Genomic DNA, 22,028 nt, shown 5'->3' on the forward strand with positions numbered 1-22,028 from the left:
ATGTACTTTTCTTAAGGATTGAATTATATGTCTAATACTTGCTAGGTTCCATCCTTATCCATTCATTTTAGTTCAGAAACATGACACTTTGCATGAATCATACCTTAATAATGTTACATTTTTGTAATTTTAATAAGAACTCTTCTCTTTAAAAACAAAGGTTTAAAGTTAGCTCAATAGTAGTCACAGTGAAAGTGTCAAAATACCTTTAAGTGCTTCCTCTAATTTCATCTGGCAAATCATGGTAGAAATTTCTTTGTAGAATTGGTATGCCCTGGTAAACATTTCTATTTTCCATTATTAGTAAAAATTATGAAGCAAAAAATTACTTATACTGACTCATAATTAAAAATCAATTTTTGTAAAAGGACTATTGGGAAAAATATTTTTATAAGGACTGTTGGGCAGAATATTTTTAGACTCACCCCTCCCCGAACTGATTAAGAGAAATGTATTCAGGATTATGTACCAAAGATAAGAATCTCTATGAAACATAACTTTTATGCCATCAGAATCAGAATCGGAAGCAGCACCAAGTACATGGGAAACACACATTTTTCAATCTATACTTTCTCATGGTTCGCCTGGACATCCTCTGCAACTGCTTAGAAGACTGAAGAATTTCATCCCCTAGAAACTCACACTGTTGAAGTTCAGCATTTCTTTGGGCCAATAACTTCATGGATTTATCTGTCACTATTTCTATGAGGTCATCCACCTAGCCCAAAACAAAGAAACGAAGCCATGTGTTAGAAAGCCTTGTCCACACCCAAGGGAGAGCTGTTTTTCCTGAGAGATGAGTTCAGGAACTGGTGGATATCTGCAAGTCCCAAAGGATTATTCTAATTCAAGTCATAGCAAACAGAGCTTGAAAACATGCATTTACTACCCAGTGCTAAAGACAATCTCATTTCTTCTCCAGCCCTTGTGTGTGTGCCTTCATTTTAATTGAATTCACTTTAACATTTAGTAGGCACACAGCATCATCCTCAGCGCCCTCAGCAATCCTGTAGCCACTCTCAAATGCCCCCCACTAACAGGATGCCTTCATGCTAATCATTAGTTTCGTCCAACAGCCATGCTGTCTAGCAGGGCTGTGCATTCAGTTGAGCCCAGGCCTCTGATGCTTTTGAAACACAAAGTAAAAACCTTTGTCCACTACCTGCATTTGAAGTTTTCCCACTGTCAAATCTGATTTCCGGAGAATGTTTTCCATGCTGTGCTTCTTTCTTTTAAATACCGGAAAGTGTGGTCTCTTTTTTGATGAATATGGAACCTATCATAAAAATGTAAAAAGCACATCAGATTAAGAAGTGCCACCATTATTTCTGTGACGGTGCTTCAGCGAACACTCTTACCCTTGCGACATCCTCTTTTAAACTGAATATTTGCCACATAACAACATTGGATTGGAGGCTGTATTCATATTATTCTCCACGCCCCATGCATCTCCTTTGTCCCCAGAGCTCTCTTTGAAGAGATCTATAGGGTGCAGAGAAATGAGATTGTCTGGTTCTGAAAGAATATACAGTGTCAGGAAAAAAGCAGGTCATTCGTAAGGGGAAGAAGAAGAAATTGCCTCTGTAGCTGCTGAGCACAGCCAGAGTGTGGGACTGTTGTAGATGAGTGCCCCAGAAAGCTCATTATCACTGGATCCAGTTGCTAATCTGGTCTCTTTTCTGCAGGTTTCCTTATTTTCATGGCAGACATGTTTCCAAACATAAAAAAGAAAGCTCTGGGTTCTTTTCATTGCATGCCTGATACCCTTCCCATGGTCCTGGCTTGCTGGTTACAAGTACCTGTGCTATTAAAACTCATTCCTAGGTCATGGCTCCTGGCTAATATGGCCTTTTTAGTCTTACTAGGTTCACTCTTCCTTCCCCTTGTGTTTAGTAATTACCATCAGGACTACTGTGAGACCTACACAAAGTGGGATGTGCAATCACATTTGGGTCTTGCCCTTTGCCCAAGTTTACAAATGAGTCTGTGGAACCTCTGCCCTGCCCTGCCAGCTCCTGCGTGCCTGCTCAGTCACTCAATCGTGTCTGACTCTCTTGTGACCCTGTGGGCTATAGCCCGCCGGGCTCCTCTGTCCTTGGGATATCCCAGGCAAAAATACAGGAGTGGGTTGCTGTTCCTCCTTCAGGGGTTCTTCCTGACCCAGGGATGGAACTTGCATCTCCCGCATTGGCAGGCAGATTCTTTATTGCTGAGCCACCTGGGAAGCCCTGCCAGCTCACCCCGGCTCCAGTGTCACTTGCAGAACCTTCCCCAATCTAACCAGAGCACAACTCCTCTTGTTTCTCTCTCATAAAACCCAGTGTTTGTTTGTTTGGTTTTTTCCTACTAAGCACTTAGCTTGGTAATTACTTATTTCTGTGTGTTGAATACTGTTATTAAAAAGTCAAATGTCTTGAAGGGTCAGGCACGTTTTGAGAAACAGGCTCAGTTGGGCTGGCATGGCCTGGAGAGAACGGGCCTCCTGCAAAGTGGGTGGCCTCTGTATAGCTCTTGCTGTTGCTGGAGGAACTGCAGGCTCCATGTTGCCAAATCCTCTTATTTTTCAAAAGGAAGTTGAAAATCCAGACTTGTTTGAATGATTCTAATTTCAAAACATGGACAACTGATTCAAATATATGAGAACATAGGAGAGCATATGAGAACATTCTGAGAGCTAACAGTGCCATGGTTTAATGTCCATCTCCTCCATCAAACTATAAGTTCCATGGAAACAGGACAAGGGCCATTGGGTCACATTTATAGCCCCCAAATGTAGAAACTGCCCTGCACATATTCAGTTCAGTTCAGTCACTCAGTCATGTCCGACTCTTTGTGACCCCATGAATTGCAGCACGCCAGGCCTCCCTGTCCATCACCAACTCCCGGAGTTCACTCAGATTCACAGCCATCGAGTCAGTGATGCCACCCAGCCATCTCATCCTCAGTCATCCCCTTCTTCTCCTGCCCCCAATCCCTCCCAGCATCAGAGTCTTTTCCAATGAGTCAACTCTTTGCATGAGGTGGCCAAAGTACTGGAGTTTCAGCTTTAGCATCATTCCTTCCAAAGAAATCCCAGGGCTGATCTCCTTTAGAATGGACTGGTGGATCTCCTTGCAGTCCAAGGGACTCTCAAGAGTCTTCTCCAACACCACAGTTCAAAAGCATCAATTCTTCGGCGCTCAACCTTCTTCACAGTCCAACTCTCACATCCATACATGGCTACTGGAAAAACCATAGCCTTGACTAGACAGACCTTAGTCAGTAAAGTAATGTCTCTGCTTTTGAATATGCTATCTAGGTTGGTCATAACTTTTCTTCCAAGGAGTAAGCATCTTTTAATTTCATGGCTGCAGTCACCATCTGCAGTGATTTGGGAGCCCCCAAAAATAAAGTCCGAGACTGTTTCCACTGTTTCCCCATCTATTTCCCATGAAGTGATGGGACCAGATGCCATGATCTTCGTTTTTTTAATGTTGAGCTTTAAGCCAACTTTTTCCCTTTCCTCTTTCACTTTCATCAAGAGGCTTTTGAGTTCCTCTTCGCTTTCTGCCATAAGGGTGGTGTCATCTGCATATCTGAGGTTATTGATATTTCTCCCAGCAATCTCGATTCCAGCTTGTGTTTCTTCCAGTCCAGCGTTTCTCATGAGGTACTCTGCATAGAAGTTAAATAAGCAGGGTGACAATATCCAGCCTTGACATACTCCTTTTCCTATTTGGAACCAGTCTGTTGTTCCATGTCCAGTTCTAACTGTTGCTTCCTGACCTGCATACAGATTTCTCAAGACGCAGGTCAGGTGGTCTGGTATTTCCATCTCTCTCAGAATTTTCCACAGTTTATTGTGATCCACAGAGTCAAAGGCTTTGGCATAGTCAATAAAACAGAAATAGATGTTTTTCTGGAACTCTCTTGCTTTTTCCATGATCCAGCAGATGTTGGCAATTTGATCTCTGGTTCCTCTGCCTTTTCTAAAACCAGCTTGAACATCAGGAAGTTCACGGTTCACGTATTGCTGAAGCCTGGCTTGGAGAATTTTGAGCATTACTTTACTAGCATGTGAGATGAGTGCAACTGTGTGGTAGTTTGAGCCTTCTTTGGCATCGCCTTTCTTTGGGATTGGAATAAAAACTGACCTTTTCCAGTCCTGTGGCCACTGCTGAGTTTTCCAAATTTGCTGGCATATTGAGTGCAGCACTTTCACAGCATCATCTTTCAGGATTTGAAAGATGGAATTCAACTGGAATTCCATCACCTCCACTAGCTTTGTTCGTAGTGATGCTTTCTAAGGCCCACTTGACTTCACATTCCAGGATGTCTGGCTCTAGATGAGTGATCACACCATCGTGATTATCCAGTTCATGAAGATCTTTTATGTACAGTTCTTCTGTGTATTCTTGCACATATTAGGAATATGATAAATATGAACCTAGCACTCAAGAGGCAAAATTCAAAACTAATACTGGTACACTCTGGCAGTGCACTAGAGCAGCGCTGTTTAATAGAACTTCCCACAAAAATGAAAGTGTTTATCTGTGCTGTCAAATGCCATAGCCACTGGCCATATTTGTTAACTGAGCACATGAAATGTAGCTAGTGCAGTGAAGGGAATGGACTGTTCTTTTTATTTAGTTTTAATTAATGCAAATAGTCACATGTGACTATTGGCTACCATAATAGACAGTACAATTAGTACCTAGCATAGTAATTAGTGGGCTTCCCAGGGCTTTACTCTTCTCAGCAGTAAAGAGTCTGCCTGCAATGAGTGCAGAAACACAGGAGACCCAGGTTCAATCCTGGGTTGGGAAGAGTCCCTGAAGAAGGAAATGACAACCCACACCAGTACTCTTGCTTGGAAAATTCCATGGACATAGGAGCCTGGCGGGCTACAGTCGAAGGGGTCAGAAAAAGTCAACACAACTGAGCACAGCAGGAACAGCATAGTAATTAGGAATAAGCACTCATAGAGTCAAATCTTCCTGGATTTGAAGCCTGGCTCTTCCGATTATCTGGGCCAATTACTTAACCTCTCATTGCCATCCCTAAAATAATATCCTACTTATTGCAGCAAGCTATTGTTACCTACTTTATAGGGCTGTTGTAAGGAATATCTGAGTTGATATTTTTAAAGCACTTAGAAGAGGGTTTGGAACATAGTCAGCTTTAATAAATGCTTATTATGTCGAAAGAAACAATACTTCAGATTCTATTAAAAAATAGCAGGGGCAATTTAGGCACAAACTTGATCTAAGTACAGATAAGCACAAGCTTTGGGTTGGAGCGTCCTGGATCATCAAGTGCTGCACTGTCTATACTATACACATGTTCTATTTGTATTTTAATTTCAATTATAATGGAATGAAACTTAAAATTCAATTCCTCAGTTATACTGCCACATCAGCTGGGAAAGACTGAGGGCAAGAGGAGAAGGGGGTGACAGAGGATGAGATGGTTATGAAGCATCATGGACTCAATGGACATAAATTTGAGTAGTCTCCCGGAGACAGGGAAGGACAGAGGAGCCTGGCATGCTGCAGTCCATAGGGTTGTAAACAGTCGGACATGACTGAGGGACTGAACAACAACAACCGGCCATATGCAAAGGCTTCAAAGTACACATGCTAATGGCTACTGTTTTGGACAAATGTTTGCATCCTTGCAGAAATTCTGTGGGGTTGGTCTGGAGAGTATCTCTCCACAGAGCATGCATGATATGCCAGATGCTAATATACCAACTTGATATTTGAACAGCTGACCAAGTCAATATAAAGCTGCAAACCCCACTGTTGCCCAGATTATAGCAGAAGCTGAACCATTCGAGCTCAGAAGTTGAGGAATCAGACCTGGCAAGTCCACTTGCTGTGCCCTGAATTCCAGGAGTGGAGACACAAAGGGCAGGTTTAAATGGGAGAGAACTTGGTTTTTACAACAGGCCTGAACATTGACTTCCGTGTAAGTCTTTAGACGCAAGTTTGTCTTAGCATTTTACCTTTTTCATTCCTGAAGGAAGTGATGTTACAGATAAACGCTTGCTGGTTCTCCTGGCTTGGAGGAGTGTATTTCCTTGGGTTATCGCCTCCGTCTCTGCTTCGACAACGTCAAGTTGTATAGTTGCTTAGAGGGAGTGAGGGGGAAAAAACAGACAGTCTTGAAGGATCACAATAATAAACATACTCTTTCTATGAGAAAATCTCCTGAAAAGCAAGCATCACATGCAGTTTCAGTGGCTTTTCTTCTTTGGGGTTAAAATTGAAAATGAACTTGCTTTGCTGAATCTCACACTTTCTCTTGCACACTTGGCCTTTTCTTGTGGTCATGACCTCCATAGTCACCAACCCGTCTTGACAAGGTGGTTGATAACTGTCTCTGAAACTTCACTTTTGCCCTCTGTTGTTTTTCCCTGTAACTCTTGTGGAATTAGAAAAAGTACCCTCTAACATAGAAGACAAGCCAACGACTACTTGCTGTTGACTGAAGACAAGTTTAAGTGTGCTCAGTCATTCACATACCATCTTAATAGTTTTTCCCACATACTAGGAGCCCTCTGAATCCTAGAGTCCTTAATATTTTTCTCTGTCAGTTCAGTTCTTGGGACTTCTCTGGGGGTCCAGTGTTAGGAGCCCTCGCTGCTGGTGCAGGCTGTTCGGATTCAATCCCTGGTCAGGGAACTAAGATGCCACAGGCTATGCGGCACAGCCAAAAGATAAGGAAAAAAAGCATCCTCATTAAAAAAAAAAAATCAGTTCTTAACACAATAAACATGCTTACAAAGGAAACTGGAAACACTATCATAAATCAAAAACCAGTATCAAAAATATAGACACTGGGACTAGTATGGTAAACCCCAAATCATGTCATTGCCAACAGAAGGCAGTAAACTTGAGGCTACTCCCTTTTTTATTAGGATAGAAAAAGGGAAGGAGAGGAGACTTTTTTCCTTGATGTAGTGAAAGGGGTCAAAAAAGGCACTGGGAAAAGCGGGGTGTGCAGCATGTTCCATGTTTCAGTGTTTTCATGCTGTGCCCAGCCCCTAAAATCAATGTAATCTGCTTCACGTCACTTGATAACTGCATTGAGGAACCATGGCTCCTCAGCTCAGGGACTGGTGGCTCTAAATTCAAAGCGGATGCTCAACCCAGAGGGACGCTCCTTTCTCCCCCACCTTCCACTGTCAGCTCTTGCCCAAATCTTGCAACTCCTGCCAGTGAACATTCTCTTCAACCTCACCACCCCCACTGCCACGACCAGCCCCAGCTAAAATTATCCGTTGCCTTGGATGAATGCAAGAGCCTGTTTATCATTCCTCCTGCATCGGATCTTACCCTCCTCCAATCCAGTCTCTACCCTGCAGTCTGAGCTACCTTTAAAAAATGCCTTTCAAATCATATTAATCCCCAGCTTGAAAGCATCTTATCACCCTTAGGAAAAGTTAAAATTTCTTAACATGGTTTCAAAACACCCTCATCACCTTATTCAGCAGACTCTCCCTGGCTGGATTACTTTCATTCCTTAATTATGCCCAGTGCTCTCTTGACATTGGGACTTGAACATGCTCTACCCTCTTCCTGGAAAACTGTTCTCACACTTTTTCCTTATCTAACTCTAGCTGTCCTCCAGGTCTCATCTGAGTTGTCTTTTCCTTAGGGAGGCTTTCTTGAGCCCCCTCTCCCAAACTCAGCATCCATGATGTGTACCCACCCTAGCCTGTGCTTCTTCTTTTTGCATCAGAGGCAAATATATGCATAACATTGAAATGCCCCTCCATGCCCTCTGTAACTCCAGGAGGGCAGAGACCATGCCTATGTCTGCTGCTCTAGCACTTACAGTGTGGCTGCCACATAGTAAGTATTTACTACATAATTGTTTTAAAGTCTAATGAGGATCAACAGGGATGAGCAACCGTCTTTTGGCCACAGTTGAGAATCAGAATGTTTGAGCTGCAGCCTGAAAGATGGGCAAGTTTCTTGGAGAAATCTTAGCGTAGAGATTTGTTATTTCAGCTATGATAAAAATAAGCCAATACGTGGGCTGTGGGAGAAGGCTCTGGTCCTCTGTTTTCTGCTGGACTCTCCAAGTCCAGCCCAGTCAGTAGAGGAGTGTGCCCTTATCGCTGTTTTCAATAGAAACAGGCAGGTCAGTCTATGCCAGGTAATTGCTAGATGCTTGGATGCTTGTATTAGTTGTCTTTTTTCCAGAAGAGAGAGTTTGTTTGAAAGGGTAATGCGTCAGCTGGAGGCCATCAGTTTTTGTTTTTTCTGGAAAAAGTATCTACCAGGTGTGCAGCCTTATCATGATGTGAAATTGAAGATACGTGTGAATCACCTACATATACATAAGTATTCTATATATTTATAGAATGCTGTACTGTCAAGGGAACTAGAAATATACAAAGGGTATTTATGGCACTGAAGCTCTTCTGTACGGTATTGTAATGAGAGGCACATTACACGGTGGGTTTTTCAAACCCACGGAACTGTGGGGGCAAAGAGTGAGTCCTAATGTAAACTATGGTGGCTGTTTACTCGCTAAGCTGTGTCCAACTCTTGTGACACCATAGACTGACTGTAGCCTGCCAGACCCCTCTGTCCATGGGATTCTCCAGGCAAGAATATTGGAGTGGATTGCCATTTCTTCTCCAAGTTAGGGATCAAACCTGGGTCTCCTGCATTGCAGGTGGATTCTTTACTAACTTAGCCACCAGGGAAGCCCAGCGTAAACTATGGACTAGTGTTAATAATAATATGTTAATATTGGCTCATCAACTAACAAGTGTACTGTACTAAGGCAAGAAGTTCATAATAGAGGAAATCGTGTGGGTGGGATAAGGAGAGGGGGGTATAGAGGAAATTTCTGTATTTTCCACTCAATTTTTCCAGTTTACCTAGAACTGCTCTACAAAAATAGTCTATTTTAAAAAGGAGAATGCAAATAGTAGTCATCACCCACAAGAGCCCCCCACCAAACCAAACGTCATTACCATGTCACAAAAGAAACTGTCAACAGTTCAAACGCCAATTCTTCACAAAGTATGTGGGAGGTAGGTATAATAAAATAAAATTTCCTTTACGACTTACCAATCATACATTTTTAAAATAGAATTCTCATCACACCTTCGTCTGTTGGAAGCAGCCATTTGAAAATCTGCCTCACTTCTTTCTCCAGAAACAAAACCAGAAAAGCCCACTTTGGTTTGATTTTCTAATATATGTACATGTGTATATGCGTATATATATACACACCTGTGCACACATCGAATATTTCCGTGAAAAGTAGTTTTAGACTGATGAGACCAGTGATTAATTGGAGTGGGAGTGACCTCAAATGCAATCTAATTCCGTTTTTGAAGATGTACACACACACACACACACACACATACACACACACATGTCACCTGGGGATCTTTCTAAAAGGCAGATTCTAACTCAGTAGCCCTGTGTGGGGGCCTTAACTTCTGCATTTCAGACAAGCTCCCCAGAAATGCTATTCTGTGGCTAGCAACAAAAGCTGTCCTATTTCATTTTCTCTCTTGGCCTTGACACTGAACCATATGTTGACTTGTATTACCATTCTGGGAGAGCTTTCTCATTCTTGGTTTGGTAAATAACTTGGGCGATGGAAGCTCTTTGACAATTCTAAGAAGGCTCTGTGTATTTGGAAGGAGGGTTTCTTTGTGGTCAGGGGCACCCTCTTTGTTGACACTTGCTGGCTTGCTTCTGTATGAGTGTGACAGCATCCTCCCCAAAGCAGTCTTCACTTTCCTCACCATATTTTTCTTCTGATTTTTCTGGTTCTTGTGAAATTCCATGTCACTATTACTGGATGACTCCTTTTTAGGGACCAATACATTTTGTTTTACTAAGTTGGTAGACTCAGCTTTATGCCATCTGAACAAAGGAAAAATAACTTGTATTAAGGAAATTGAAAAGTTAAAAATGAAACACTAGAATCATGAAAATCAACTACAAATGTGAACAAATTATACAGTTCCAAAAAAGAAAACCGAAGACCAAGCATCAAATCCAAAGCCAAAGCAACTACTTGGTATTTTGTTGCTGAACTCTAGAAGTGCGTTCTGGCCACTATCTCATTTAATCCTCAGAGCTGGTAGTTTATATTATTATCTTCAGTTTACTAATGAGTAAGCTGAGACACAGAGAGATTAATTTAATTGACAGAGTATAGAATGCAGATTTTAATCTTGGTTTGAGAGTGTTAGAATATATTACCTCATATTGGCAAATTGGTGATCTCTTTTAATCACAGTTTGAGATTTTTTTTTTTGCTGGACTTCAAAATGTGGTTCCAAATGTGATGAGACATGAGAGTGTCTGCTAGGTAGATAATAAAAATACATTCTCCAAGGTCCTATAAATGCTGCATTTTATGCAGAATACTGATTTAGAGAGAATAATTATAAATGCATATTTCTAAAATTCCAAATAAACAATATCTTCATCATTTTAGTAATAAAATAGGTAATATTTCTTAGTAGACTTTTATGTGCTAAACACTCATCTGAGTTCTTTGATATGTATTACTTATTTCAATCCTCCTACTATCATCTCCATTTTACAAATGAGGAAATTAAAACTTGGAAACTTAAATAACTTATGCCCAGATACTCTGACCCCAAAGTCTATTCTGTTAGTTTCTGTGCTAAGTGAGTATCACCTGTTCCATGATACCCTTATTTATCTAATATTCTTCCTTGATTAACTATTTTGATGTTAGTTTCATCCAAAGCAATAATATCCATAAAATTCCAGGGATTTTAAAAAACCAGTCCTCTATTTCTAGATAAAAAGTCATTTATGGGCTAGGACTAATTTCCCATGGACCTCTAGGAGAACTTTTAATAAAACCATCCGTTTCTACTACCATAAATACACACACACATGGGAATACAATGTAGGAGGTTCAGGAACCCCCAAGGTCATCCACGCAACACCTATCAAGTAAAAAACCCAGCTCTAAGCAGTTTCTGAGTCTCCAAAATGCACCTCCTAGTCCCATCCCCCCACCCTCATTAATTTTATAACATAATTAATAAGATGATTTTGCTCCAAAGCCTAGGAATAGAACTGCTACCATTGCCGTTATGAAAAGAATCTTTTCTTCCCTAACCTTTTAAGTATCTTGGTTGCTTGTGAATTTATTTGGTTGTATTGCCTCTGCTTTTAAACCCTATTTTTTTATTGGAAGTGGAAATCTCCGCAAAATTTCATTTTGCCCATGGAAGTTCAGAAGTCTGGTCTTTGATACTTCAGGCCTCATGAAAATGACACTTTTCTACCTATCTGAGCTATTGCTCATGAATCTGGTAAGAAAGAATACTCCCCAAATTGGAAAATAATCATCTCACTGCCTTTCCAAATTAAAATGTATTACATTTGGAGTATTCCATGCTCATCTTCATGGTTTTGCCACTAGCAAGAAATATGAGGTATAAGACAGTTTTTAGGTTACATTAAAGAGCATGCACATGGATAAAATATAATTAGTACACATTACCACAGCCCAAATTGCTGGAAAGGGGAATGGAAAGAGCACTGATCATGGACTTATTTTGAAAAATGCACTATTAATTTTTCAAAAGAATAGTGTTTGCTGTCTTAAACTGTGAGACTTAAATATGAACTTAGTATCTACTAATGTTAATATCATATGTGACATTAAATCTTAAGTTCAGGTAGAAAGGAAAGGTTTTCCCATTACAATGAAGACTTTTCTGATCACAAAACGAGGTTTCCATTGTGGCACTAGACTCCCTGATCCAATGTATATATGCTGTCTATATATGTGGTCTCTGCTCCCTCTGATCCACACAGAGCCTTCATTTCTAAATGCAGTGCTTAAAAACATGCTACTTTTTTCTGATCAGCACAGTGAATATTGTTTAATGCAAAATCCAAAGCATCTCACTGAAGAGAGAAGAAAATGAGCCCCAGTTTCCTACCTTTCAATCCCTTTCCTTTTGATCGAGCCGCTTCTCTTTCTGGGCTGCTGAAATCTTCGGTACTGGCCAGCTCTTTAAGCAACCTTAAAGCACTCTGGAGTATACAGGTGAGGGCGATCCATTGCTGTCAACCTCACCTGCAGTAGCTGTTGTTAATTTCTTTAGCTCTCAGGCTCACAAACTACAAAACAAAATCATCCAGTGACCGAGGCGCTTTTGACTCCTGGGCTCTTTGGGGGTAAATTATGTAGGAAAATTTTTGGAAGTGCTTCCTTATTCCCTTCCAGGTGTTACAGACATCATTTGTGGGACCAGCCCTGTTTACCACTTTACAGAGGTCATCAGTGATGCATTTGACAGAGCAGTGGGAAATTCCCAGCCGTGTTGCAGACTCCAGGGCAGGGCAGATGTGAATAGGTGACCTGCTTGTCTAACCACTGCCATTTGGGTTGGTAACAAAATAATCACACACCAACTGATTATCACATTCAAATGTGCATGTCTGCATTCCAAAGCGGGAAGAACCGAGACCACCAACACTAATTCCAACGACCCCAGCTTTTGTTAGCTCTTTCATGTGGAACTGATGAATGCTCTCTGTCCAGTTTTTATTTGGCTTTCTCACAGTACACCCCCTTGGGCTATTTTGTAGTGATCTCTCAAAACACATGGCTGAGAAAGTTGAGCCCACCCCTCCCTTTTGACATTTGGTGTATTTCCTGGAGGAGAGCAAATTCTCGCTGGGTTGGAACTTCTCACCACAAGGTGGCAGCAGACACTAGGGTTTATTCCCATCCCCTTCTGGCGCTTTGAGTTTTTCAGTCTGAAGTAACTAACTAGAAGCTAAGAAGGAAAACTCCAGAAGAGTGTTGGGGGATATAATGATTATTGTTTTCTGTGTTTGTACTCATCAGTCATCTGGAGCTGGACTCTCAAACATGTTTGAGAGTCATGAGGGTTTTTTAATCATTAAAATTAAAGACAAATTGAAAAAATTTTTAATTGTGATAAAATATATATTATATTGGAGAAGGCAATGGCAACCCACTACAGTACTCTTCCCTGGAAAATCCCATGGATGGAGGAGCCTGGTAGGCTGCAGTCCATGGGGTCGGTAAGAGTAGGACACGACTGAGCGACTTCACTTTCACTTTTCACTTACATGCATTGGAGAAGGAAATGGCAACACACTCCAGTGTTCTTGCCTGGAGAATCCCAGGGACAGGGGAGCCTGGTGGGCTGCCATCTCTGGGGTCGCACAGAGTCGGACACGACTGAAGCGACTTAGCACTTAGCATATATTATATACTGCTGCTGCTGCGTCGTTTCAGTCGTGTCCAATTCTGTGTGACCCCACAGACACAAATTACCTGGAGATCTTGTTAAAATGCAGATTTTGTTGCAGCAGTTCTGCCTGATGAGGTCATTGGGCCAGCTGCTGCCGCCGCTGCTGCTGCCAAGTGGCGTCAGTTGTGTCCGACTCTGTGCGACCCCATAGACAGCAGCCCACCAGGCTCCCCCGTCCCTGGGATTCTCCAGGCAAGAACACTGGAGTGGGTTGCCAGTTCCTTCTCCAATGCATGAAAGTGAAAAGCGAAATTGGAGTCGCTCAGTCGTGTCTGACTCTTAGCAACCCCATGGACTACAGCCTACCAGGCTCCTCTGTCCATGGGATTTTCCAGGCAAGAGTACTGGAGAGGGGTGCCATTGCCTTCTCCGTATTGGGCCAGAGAGCTCAACAAAATTAAAAAGGGCTACTTGCATGAGGATTTGTCTGCTCCTGGCAGATTAATCAGCAGGCACCAGAGCCCTGAGGTGGAAGAAGTCTGATGTCTTTGAAAACTTAAAGTGACTGCAGCGAAGAGGCAATGTATGTGATAAGCTGGAGTGACAGGCAGGGCCAAGCCAGCTGGATCCTACAGAACAACTGAAAATTGTAACATTATTTTGAATCTTCAGAATAATGGGAAGTTATGAGGGTTTTTTAATCATTAAAATAAAAGACAAATTAAAAATTTTTAATTGTGGTGAAATATATGTTATATGCTGCTGCTGCTGCATTACTTCAGTCATGTCCAATTCTGTGTGACCCCATAGACAGCAGCCCACCAGGCTCCTCCGTCCCTGAGATTCTCTAGGTAAGAATACTGGAGTGGGTTGCCATTTCCTTCTCCAATGCACGCATGCATGCTAAGTGGCTTCAGTCGTGTCCAACTCTGTGCGACTCCATGGACAGCAGCCCACCAGGCTCCTCTGTCCACAGGATTCTCCAGGCAAGAAGAGTGGAGTGGGTTGCCATTTCCTTCTCCAATACATTATATAAAATTGACCATTTTTAAGTGTGTTCATATTGTTGTGCAACCATCACCACCAGCATCTTCAGAACTTTATCTTGGAAAACTGAAATTGAAAACCCATTAAACAATAACTCCTAATAACTTTTCTGTCTCTATGAATTTTTCTTAATTGGAAAAAAGCATCTTGGAAGAAGTCACTATGTAAGGTGACAAAATTCCAAAAATGAATTACCATGAAAATATACATCCCAATTTCTTTGTACAATAGTGAGAAAAATCTGCAGTACAGAAGAAGAGTGAATAAGAAATAGGAAGGGCTAAGGAGAAGGGTGTGAAGGTGAACAGTATTTTGATGCAAGCCCAGAAGTTAAGTAGAAAGCCTGTAGCTGCGTATGCGTTATTCATCCACCCTGTACATTAGGTAACTGAAGGGCAAAAATAAAGCCAAAGGAGAATTCTGTTTTGTTTGGGGGTAAATTTCAAAACTTTTGATTTCTGAGTTGAATTCAGAACCAACTCTTTTTAGTTCTTGGGATAATGACTGAATTCAACAGCTCTCAACAATGAAAAAAATGTTATTGCTACATCCAGTCCAAGAGATGGCCGCACTCTGTCACTATGAATTTGATGACGCTTTTTGAGGAGTGGTGCTGAAACCCAGCCTCTGTGTACCAATGCTGAATTGAATCTCAGAGACACAATTTTGGGTGAACTGGGAGAGAAGGGCTCTCTATTGCTTTGCCCAGCAAAGGAGGCCAGAGCAAGCTAGTACCCATAAGACTGTCCCACCCTGGAGTGGGTAGAGAGGGGTCTTACAGTGTTAAAGCAACAGGGCATGATCAGCTCCTGGACATTCTTCTGAATGGTTGGTGGTGAGGTAACTGGGAGTCAGCATCATCAGCCTTCTGGTTCCAGTCAGTCTGGGGTCTACATGCTTGCGGGCAGCATTCTTCCACTTGGTGGAGGTTTCTGTACCTGCAAAACAGTTCAAAAGATTAAGCTGAGAATATTATCGATAGTCCTCGGGGAAGAAATAAAGGTCCCTGACTTTGTTTAATGGCTAAAGTATTATTATTTTGTCTGGCTTGACTGTTTTCCTTTCTTTCTGCATTTTTCTCACTTCTGTGATTAAACTTTTTCTTTGACTAAAGCTTTTCTACAGACAAAAGGCAGGTGGAGGATTTGGCTTGAGGACTATTTTGGGAAGGCCTCGGAGGGTCCTTCTGGGTTACAGGAGCTACTACTACTACTAAGTCACTTCAGTCGTGTCCGACTGTTCAGTCTGTGTGACCCCAGAGACGGCAGCCCACCGTCTCTCTCGTCCCTGGGATTCTCCAGGCAAGAACACTGGAGTGGGTTGCCATTTCCTTCTCCAATGCATGAAAGTGAAAAGTGAAAGTGAAGTCGCTCAGTCATGTCCGACTCTTAGCGACCCCATGAACTGCAGCCTTCCAGGCTCCTCCGTCCATGGGATTTGCCAGGCAAGAGTACTGGAGTGGGGTGCCATTGCCTTCTCCTACAGGAGCTAGGAATATATATTTATTCTGTGCAATGAGAATCCAGCACTGAACGAAACAACTGGAACCCCTGTCTAAGATTTACACTCTAGCGGAGGGCACAGATAGCAAACTTGTTAGTGAACTGATACAGCATTCAGACACCAATAAGGAATGCGAAGAAAAAGCTAGGAAAACCCTGTAGCAAGTGAGCGCTCCTACAAGGGTGATCAGAAAAGACCTTTCAAGGCAGTGATAGTTGAGGTGAGACATTTCACCTTGGAAAGGACATACACTCTGGTCGGATCTGTGTTCTAAAGCAAAGTATTCCAAAGATGAAAAATGACCAGAGCAAAAGTTCTGAGGTGAGTGGGCACTAGGTCAGATTGGAGGGCAGGAAGGAGACCACAGTGGTGGGAATTCAGATGACAAAGGAAGGCAGCCTTATGTTTGTGCTTTTAAAAAGATTGCTGGGACTTCCCCGACATCCAGTGGTTAAGACTCGGCACTTTCAAGGCAAGGGTATGGGTTTGATCCCTTGTTGGGGAACTGAGATTCTGCCTGCCACATGGCATGGCCAGGAAGTTAAAGAAAAAAATAAAAAGAAGAAAGAAAAGATTGCTGTGTGCCGCTTGCAATGCACTGGAAATAAGTATGATGGCTGAAGAGGCAACTGATCCAGGATGGAGATGCTGGTGATTAGGTGCAGAGATTCAGGGAATATTTAAGAAGTATCATACTGAAATGAACTCAATGTCAAGTGGCAGTGAGTAGACAGCAGGATAAATTAGACTGGGAAGTTAGCTTGTTGCAGTAGCTCAAGTCTGAGACTGGAGTGGCTTTAAAAAAACTTTTTTTGGGCCATGCTGTGCAGCATGTGGGATCTATAGTTCCCCAGCCAGAAATCGAACCTGTGTCCCCTACCTTGGAGGCATGGGGTCTGAACCACTAGACTACCAGGTAAGTTCTTGGAGTGGTTTAACTAAATAGGGGTAATGGAAGTAGAGAGAAGTGCACTGATTCAAGAGTCCCCTGTAAGCCTACCTTTCTTTCCAACCCTCCTTGGGATATGGCTTGGCATCAAACCCATAGGATCACTCCCTGGACATTGGTAAATGTCCCTTTCAAAAGCCAGAGCAGGGCAAAGCCTGGTCAAAACACAATCTCCCTTGTTCTTAACATTATCCTTCTATTCTATCCTTCTAACACATCTGAGATCACATAATCCTGTTCAGGTAACCATAACAACAGTTGCAAATGAGAAAGCTTGTGTGGCCAGGCAGGTAAATGTGAGAAGCTGCAGGGTGTAGCAAGGAGGGGAAGCACCTTTGGTAAACTGTGGAATGCTGGACCAATCAAATGCTGCTGCTAAATCACTTCAGTCATGTCCAACTCTGTGCGACCCCATAGACGGCAGCCCACCAGGCTCCCCCGTCCCTGGGATTCTCCAGGCAAGAGTACTGGAGGGGGTTGCCATTTCCTTCTCCAATGCATGAAAGTGAAAAGTGAAAGTCAAGTTGCTCAGTCGTGTCTGACCCTCAGCAACCCCATGGACTGCAGCCTTCCAGGCTCCTCCATCCAGGGGTTTTCCAGGCAAGAGTACTGGAGTGGGGTGCCATTGCCTTCTCCAAATCAAATGCTAATGAACTTCAAATTGTTAAGGCTCTTCCAGCATTTAAAAATGTGGTCTGCAAGTCCTGTTTAGCTTGTGGGTCACCTATTTGCTGACTCCAAAGGTCTTTTAATGTAAACTCTCCATTCAGCCAGGCAGATCTTTCCTATCTGTGGTCCCAAGGCTGATTCCCATCCTCCTCCAAGTTCTTTTCTCCGCCCTCCAAGTTTTAACTTAAATGTATTAACTTGTATTCTGTTGCCTTTGGGCTAGGTATTACACCGTTTTTGCATCTCATCTCTATCTGGTTTCTTTTTTTTTTTTTTTTCTATCTGGTTTCGTAACCTTATCTATGAATGTGTAAGTTCTCAAACACTTGGTAAGCAGAGATTCCAGGTCTTACTTCAAATTTGGGTGTGATAAACACATAGACTTTTGAGAATCTCTTGGACAGCAAGGAGATCCAACCAGTCCATCCTAAAGGAAATCAGTCCTGAATATTCATTGGAAGGACTGATGCTGAAGCTGAAGCTCCAGTACTTTGGCCACCTGAAGAGAGGAACTGACTCATTTGAAAACACCCTGATGCTGGGAAAGATTGAAGATGGAGGAGAAGGGGATACAGGGAATGAGACGGTTGGATGGCATCGCTGACTCTGTGGCCGTGAGTTTGAGCAAGCTCCGGGAGTTGGTGATGGACAGGGAAGTCTGGTGTGCTGCAGTCCATGGGGTCAGAAGAGTCAGACATGACTGAATGACTGAACTGAATTGAACTGAAATGCATAGAACAGGCAGGATGATGTACTTTAGTGGTGCTGTGATTTAGTCGCTAAGTCGGGTTCCACTCTTGCAACCCCATGGACGTGTAGCCCACCAGTCTCCTCTGTCCACGGAATTTCCCCTGGCAAGGATACTGGAGTGGGTTGCCACGCCCTCCTCGAGGGGATCATCATGGGGGGATTGAACCTGGGTCTCCTGCATTGCAGATTCTTTACTGTCTGAGATATGAGGGAAGCCTCTATCTTAGTGGAGTCACTTAAAAATGGAATCCCTTTGAAAATGAATGACTCTAGTAAGGTGAAGAGTCTTCACTCACTCAACTCACCCAGGACTGACCAGGGCTTAGGAGGTCTTTGCATGTAGAGAAATATGACTTGGGGACATTTTCCTTTTCGCTTGAGCACATCTCCTTACTGGAGCTTTTGCCCACTTGAGAGAAGAAAGTAACATTTTACAGGTCACTTAGCAAGTACTGTTCCACAAGGAAGTGTATACTGGGTGCCTAGAGACAGAATGCTTCACCCAAGGACTCCTTACCTAGAGGGTGCCACTCCCTAGAGGTTTGGGAAGGCTGGGGCTGGGGCATAGTGTCTCTGACATGGCAAGAGGCTTTTCAAGGAAGGATGTCTTTTTTTCAGTTGCTTTTTGTATGGATTTCTGCCCCAGGTAAGTATCTGTGACTTTAGATTCATCGTGTACCTCTTAGGATAAACATTTGGTTTGCTTTGACAGTCTTTAATAACTTGAACTCTTCCGAAGTTGTCAAGTACTCTAGGCTGTGCCCCATTAGAAAGTCAATGTTTCAGTTAAAATGTCCTCTCAGATGCAGTTGAGATTAGTGTAGACTGGTACAAGTTCTTTGGAGGGCAGTTTGGCAACATCTACCAGCATGTGATGTCTATATTATCTCAGAGCCAGTGTGTTACTTCTGGGAATTTATTCCACAGAAATGCTCATAGAATGATGTAAAGATATATGCAGGTTTATTTGAAGAGCAAAGACTAAGGCAGCCTATACAGCCATCGATAGAAGAGTAAAAACTATGTCTGTAGACACAGACATAATATGGCCATCGGAGCCATTGAAAGAAGGAGGAAGATCTGTTTGTTCTGATGGGCAAATAAAAAGATCATTCACAGTGTATTATGGAGTGGAGACAGGGTGTCCCAAAGCTGTGAATACAAGAAGATTCTTTAAAAAAAAAAAAGAACTATATTCACATGCAAGCTGGCATAGCATGTACTGGAAGAATATCCACCAAAGAGTTAACAGTGTGTATTTTGGGAGCTTGGGACTGAAAATGGTGATACAGTGCAGACATGAGGAGGAATAACTAGGAGGTTTAAAGATGCTCATTTTATATACTTTATATTGTTTTTTTTTTTAAACGTGAGCATCTGTTACATTAAACTAAGAAATCAAACTCAAGAATTTAAACTTTAATTATCCAAATTTTGAATCATTTTCTTCATACATTTATTCACTTATTCATTCAGCAAATATTTCTTAGGTGCCTACCATGGCCAGACACTGTTCTTTTTCCTGGTGACATAGCAGGGATCTAACAGATGAAAATCCCCAATTTCATGCAGCCTGTATTTGAGGTGAGGGGAGAGGAAGCTGAAAGTAAATGTATCATATGACAAAAAATAAAGAAATGATATATAAAATTTAAAACTTTTCACCTGCAGGGGTAGGATATAATGCTATTTTTGTGCCAGGCTGGCCTGGGAAGACCTCTCTGATATGAGGACATTATATCAGAGTCCTAAAAGGAAATGAGTACACAGGAGCTGTGTTGATCCAGGGAAGATGCATTTGGACAGGGAGTGCTGTCAAGGCCAAGGCCCTGAGGCAGGACCTGCTTGATGTGTTTAAGGAACAGAAAGGTTTGTGTGGATCAAGCAGAGGGAGTAAGGGCAAGAGTGGAGGAATATGAGGCCAGATAAATGAAGGAAGACTCATCTATCCTGTGGGGCGTGGAGGCCAGCATATAAACTTGGCTTTCACGCTGTGTGACATGAAAAGCTGTCATAGGATTTTGAGAAAAAGCATGGTGTTACCTGACTTCAGTTTTAGCATGTTGTCACCTCCACTTCGAGTTGCTCAATCATGTAAAAGGTACATGATGATATTTTCTAACATAATCCAAAGAACCCCTGAATTAGCATGACTGCTGTAAGAAATTATCACAAACTTGGAAGTGCCTTAAGACAGCATAGATATATGACCTTGCAGTTCTCCAGTTAGAAGTCTGGCATGGGTCTCACTGGGCTAAAATTAAAGTATTGGCAGGACTGGATTTTCCTCTGGACTCTCAAGGGCTATATCCATTTCCTTACCTCTTCTAGTATCTAGAGGCCAACCCCTTCCTCCGCTAGTCACTCCCTTCCTCCACGTTAAAGCCAGCAACTTGCATCTTTCTGACCTTTCATCCTATCTCCTGATTCTCTTTTTCTGCCTCCCTCTGCTACTTTCAAGGATCCTTGTGCCTACATGGATCTGAACCAGATGACCCAGGACCATCTCCCTATTTCAAGATCCCTAACTTAATCATGTTGGCAATGTAACCACTTTTGCTATGTAACATAACATATTGAGAGGTTCTGGGGATCAGGAAATGGATATCCATGGGGTGGGGCCATTATTCTACCACAGAGCCCAAGCATTGTACTTTGCTAAGCAACTGCAGTCCCCCACCCCAGGATACACATATATCCCTCGTGGAGTGTAAATTTCAGCTATGGAGAAAAAATTCTGAGTAAGACTTTGACATGCTGTTCCAGAGGGAAATCAATGAACAGAAATTAAAATTTTCCACTGACAAATTTCAGGGTTCGGAAACTTTCTTAGACGGGAGGCCCATATTGTGGCCTGAAGGACACCTTTGAAAGAGAATTTGTCAACATAGGAAAGAGGATAGTGGAATATCAATGACTGGAGGGAAGCCTGCAAACATATTTAGAAACAGGTTCATGAAATAACTGACTCAAGAAAGTCTCCTTGGATGGAGGAGATTAAATTAAAAAAGAAGAAAACAAAAGAAAGAAACACGAATTCTCCAGCACTTTGGCGCTAGAGGGCACCATCAGACAAGGTGCAGGGGTTGACGAATGGAATTAGGCTTGCGTGCACCGAAATGGTGAGAAGGGACCAAGAAACTTGGGCAGGGCACTGAAACCGCCTTCTTCCTCCTCCTGGAAACAGCAAACCTTCTGTCTGGCTGAGAGTGCCTGGGGTGATAGTGAAGAACCACTAAAAGGCCCTATTCATCACTGTGTGAAAGTGAAAGTGAAGTCGCTCAGTCTCTTTGTGACCCCATGGACGGTAGCCTACCAGGCTCCTACCTCCATGGGATTCTCCAGGCAAGAGTACTGGACTGGGTTGCCATTTCCTTCTCCAAGGGATCTTCCCAACCCAGAGATCGAATCCAGGTCTCCTGCATTCCAGGCAGACGCTTTAACCTCTGAGCCTGTGTAGGAGCATATATATAGACATATTATCTTACTGTGAATTCATCACTGTGTAGGAGCATATATACATATACATAGTATCTTACTGAGAATGGCCATTGGATTGTCCTTTAAGTGTTATTGCTCATTGCAAAAGATGACACTACAACAGTACCTGGCTTGCCTCCTTAGCACTTAATAATTGTGCTAAGCACTTAATAATTAATGACCAAGTAAACTGCAATAGAATTTTAATTTGAGAGTGGAGAAGCAACAGGACCTGAATTCAGGGGACTGTCTTTGCAAAGTGTTTGAGAGTCTATCCTTAGTCTGCATGAGTGTGTGCCAAGTCATTTTGACTCTGTGTGACCCTACGAACTGTAGCCCACAGGCTCTTTCGTCCATGAGATTCTCCAGGCAAGCATACTGGAGTGGGTT

General features: G+C 42.5%; 1 protein-coding gene across 1 annotated transcript; it reads right to left on the reverse strand.

Moving 5' to 3' along the window:
- Positions 1-102: 102 nt before the first annotated feature.
- C19H3orf49 (chromosome 19 C3orf49 homolog) lies at positions 103-15,157 on the reverse strand. Its single transcript, XM_069561780.1, is given in 6 exon segments — positions 103-718; positions 1,163-1,276; positions 5,987-6,111; positions 9,562-9,881; positions 11,954-12,134; positions 15,067-15,157. Coding segments are annotated over 5 exon segments (885 nt in total). The 5' UTR covers positions 12,076-12,134; positions 15,067-15,157; the 3' UTR covers positions 103-514.
- Between the last annotated feature and the right edge of the window lie 6,871 nt (positions 15,158-22,028).

The sequence above is a fragment of the Ovis canadensis genome, chromosome 19 (genome assembly GCF_042477335.2).
Source record: "Ovis canadensis isolate MfBH-ARS-UI-01 breed Bighorn chromosome 19, ARS-UI_OviCan_v2, whole genome shotgun sequence".
NCBI lineage: Eukaryota > Metazoa > Chordata > Mammalia > Artiodactyla > Bovidae > Ovis > Ovis canadensis.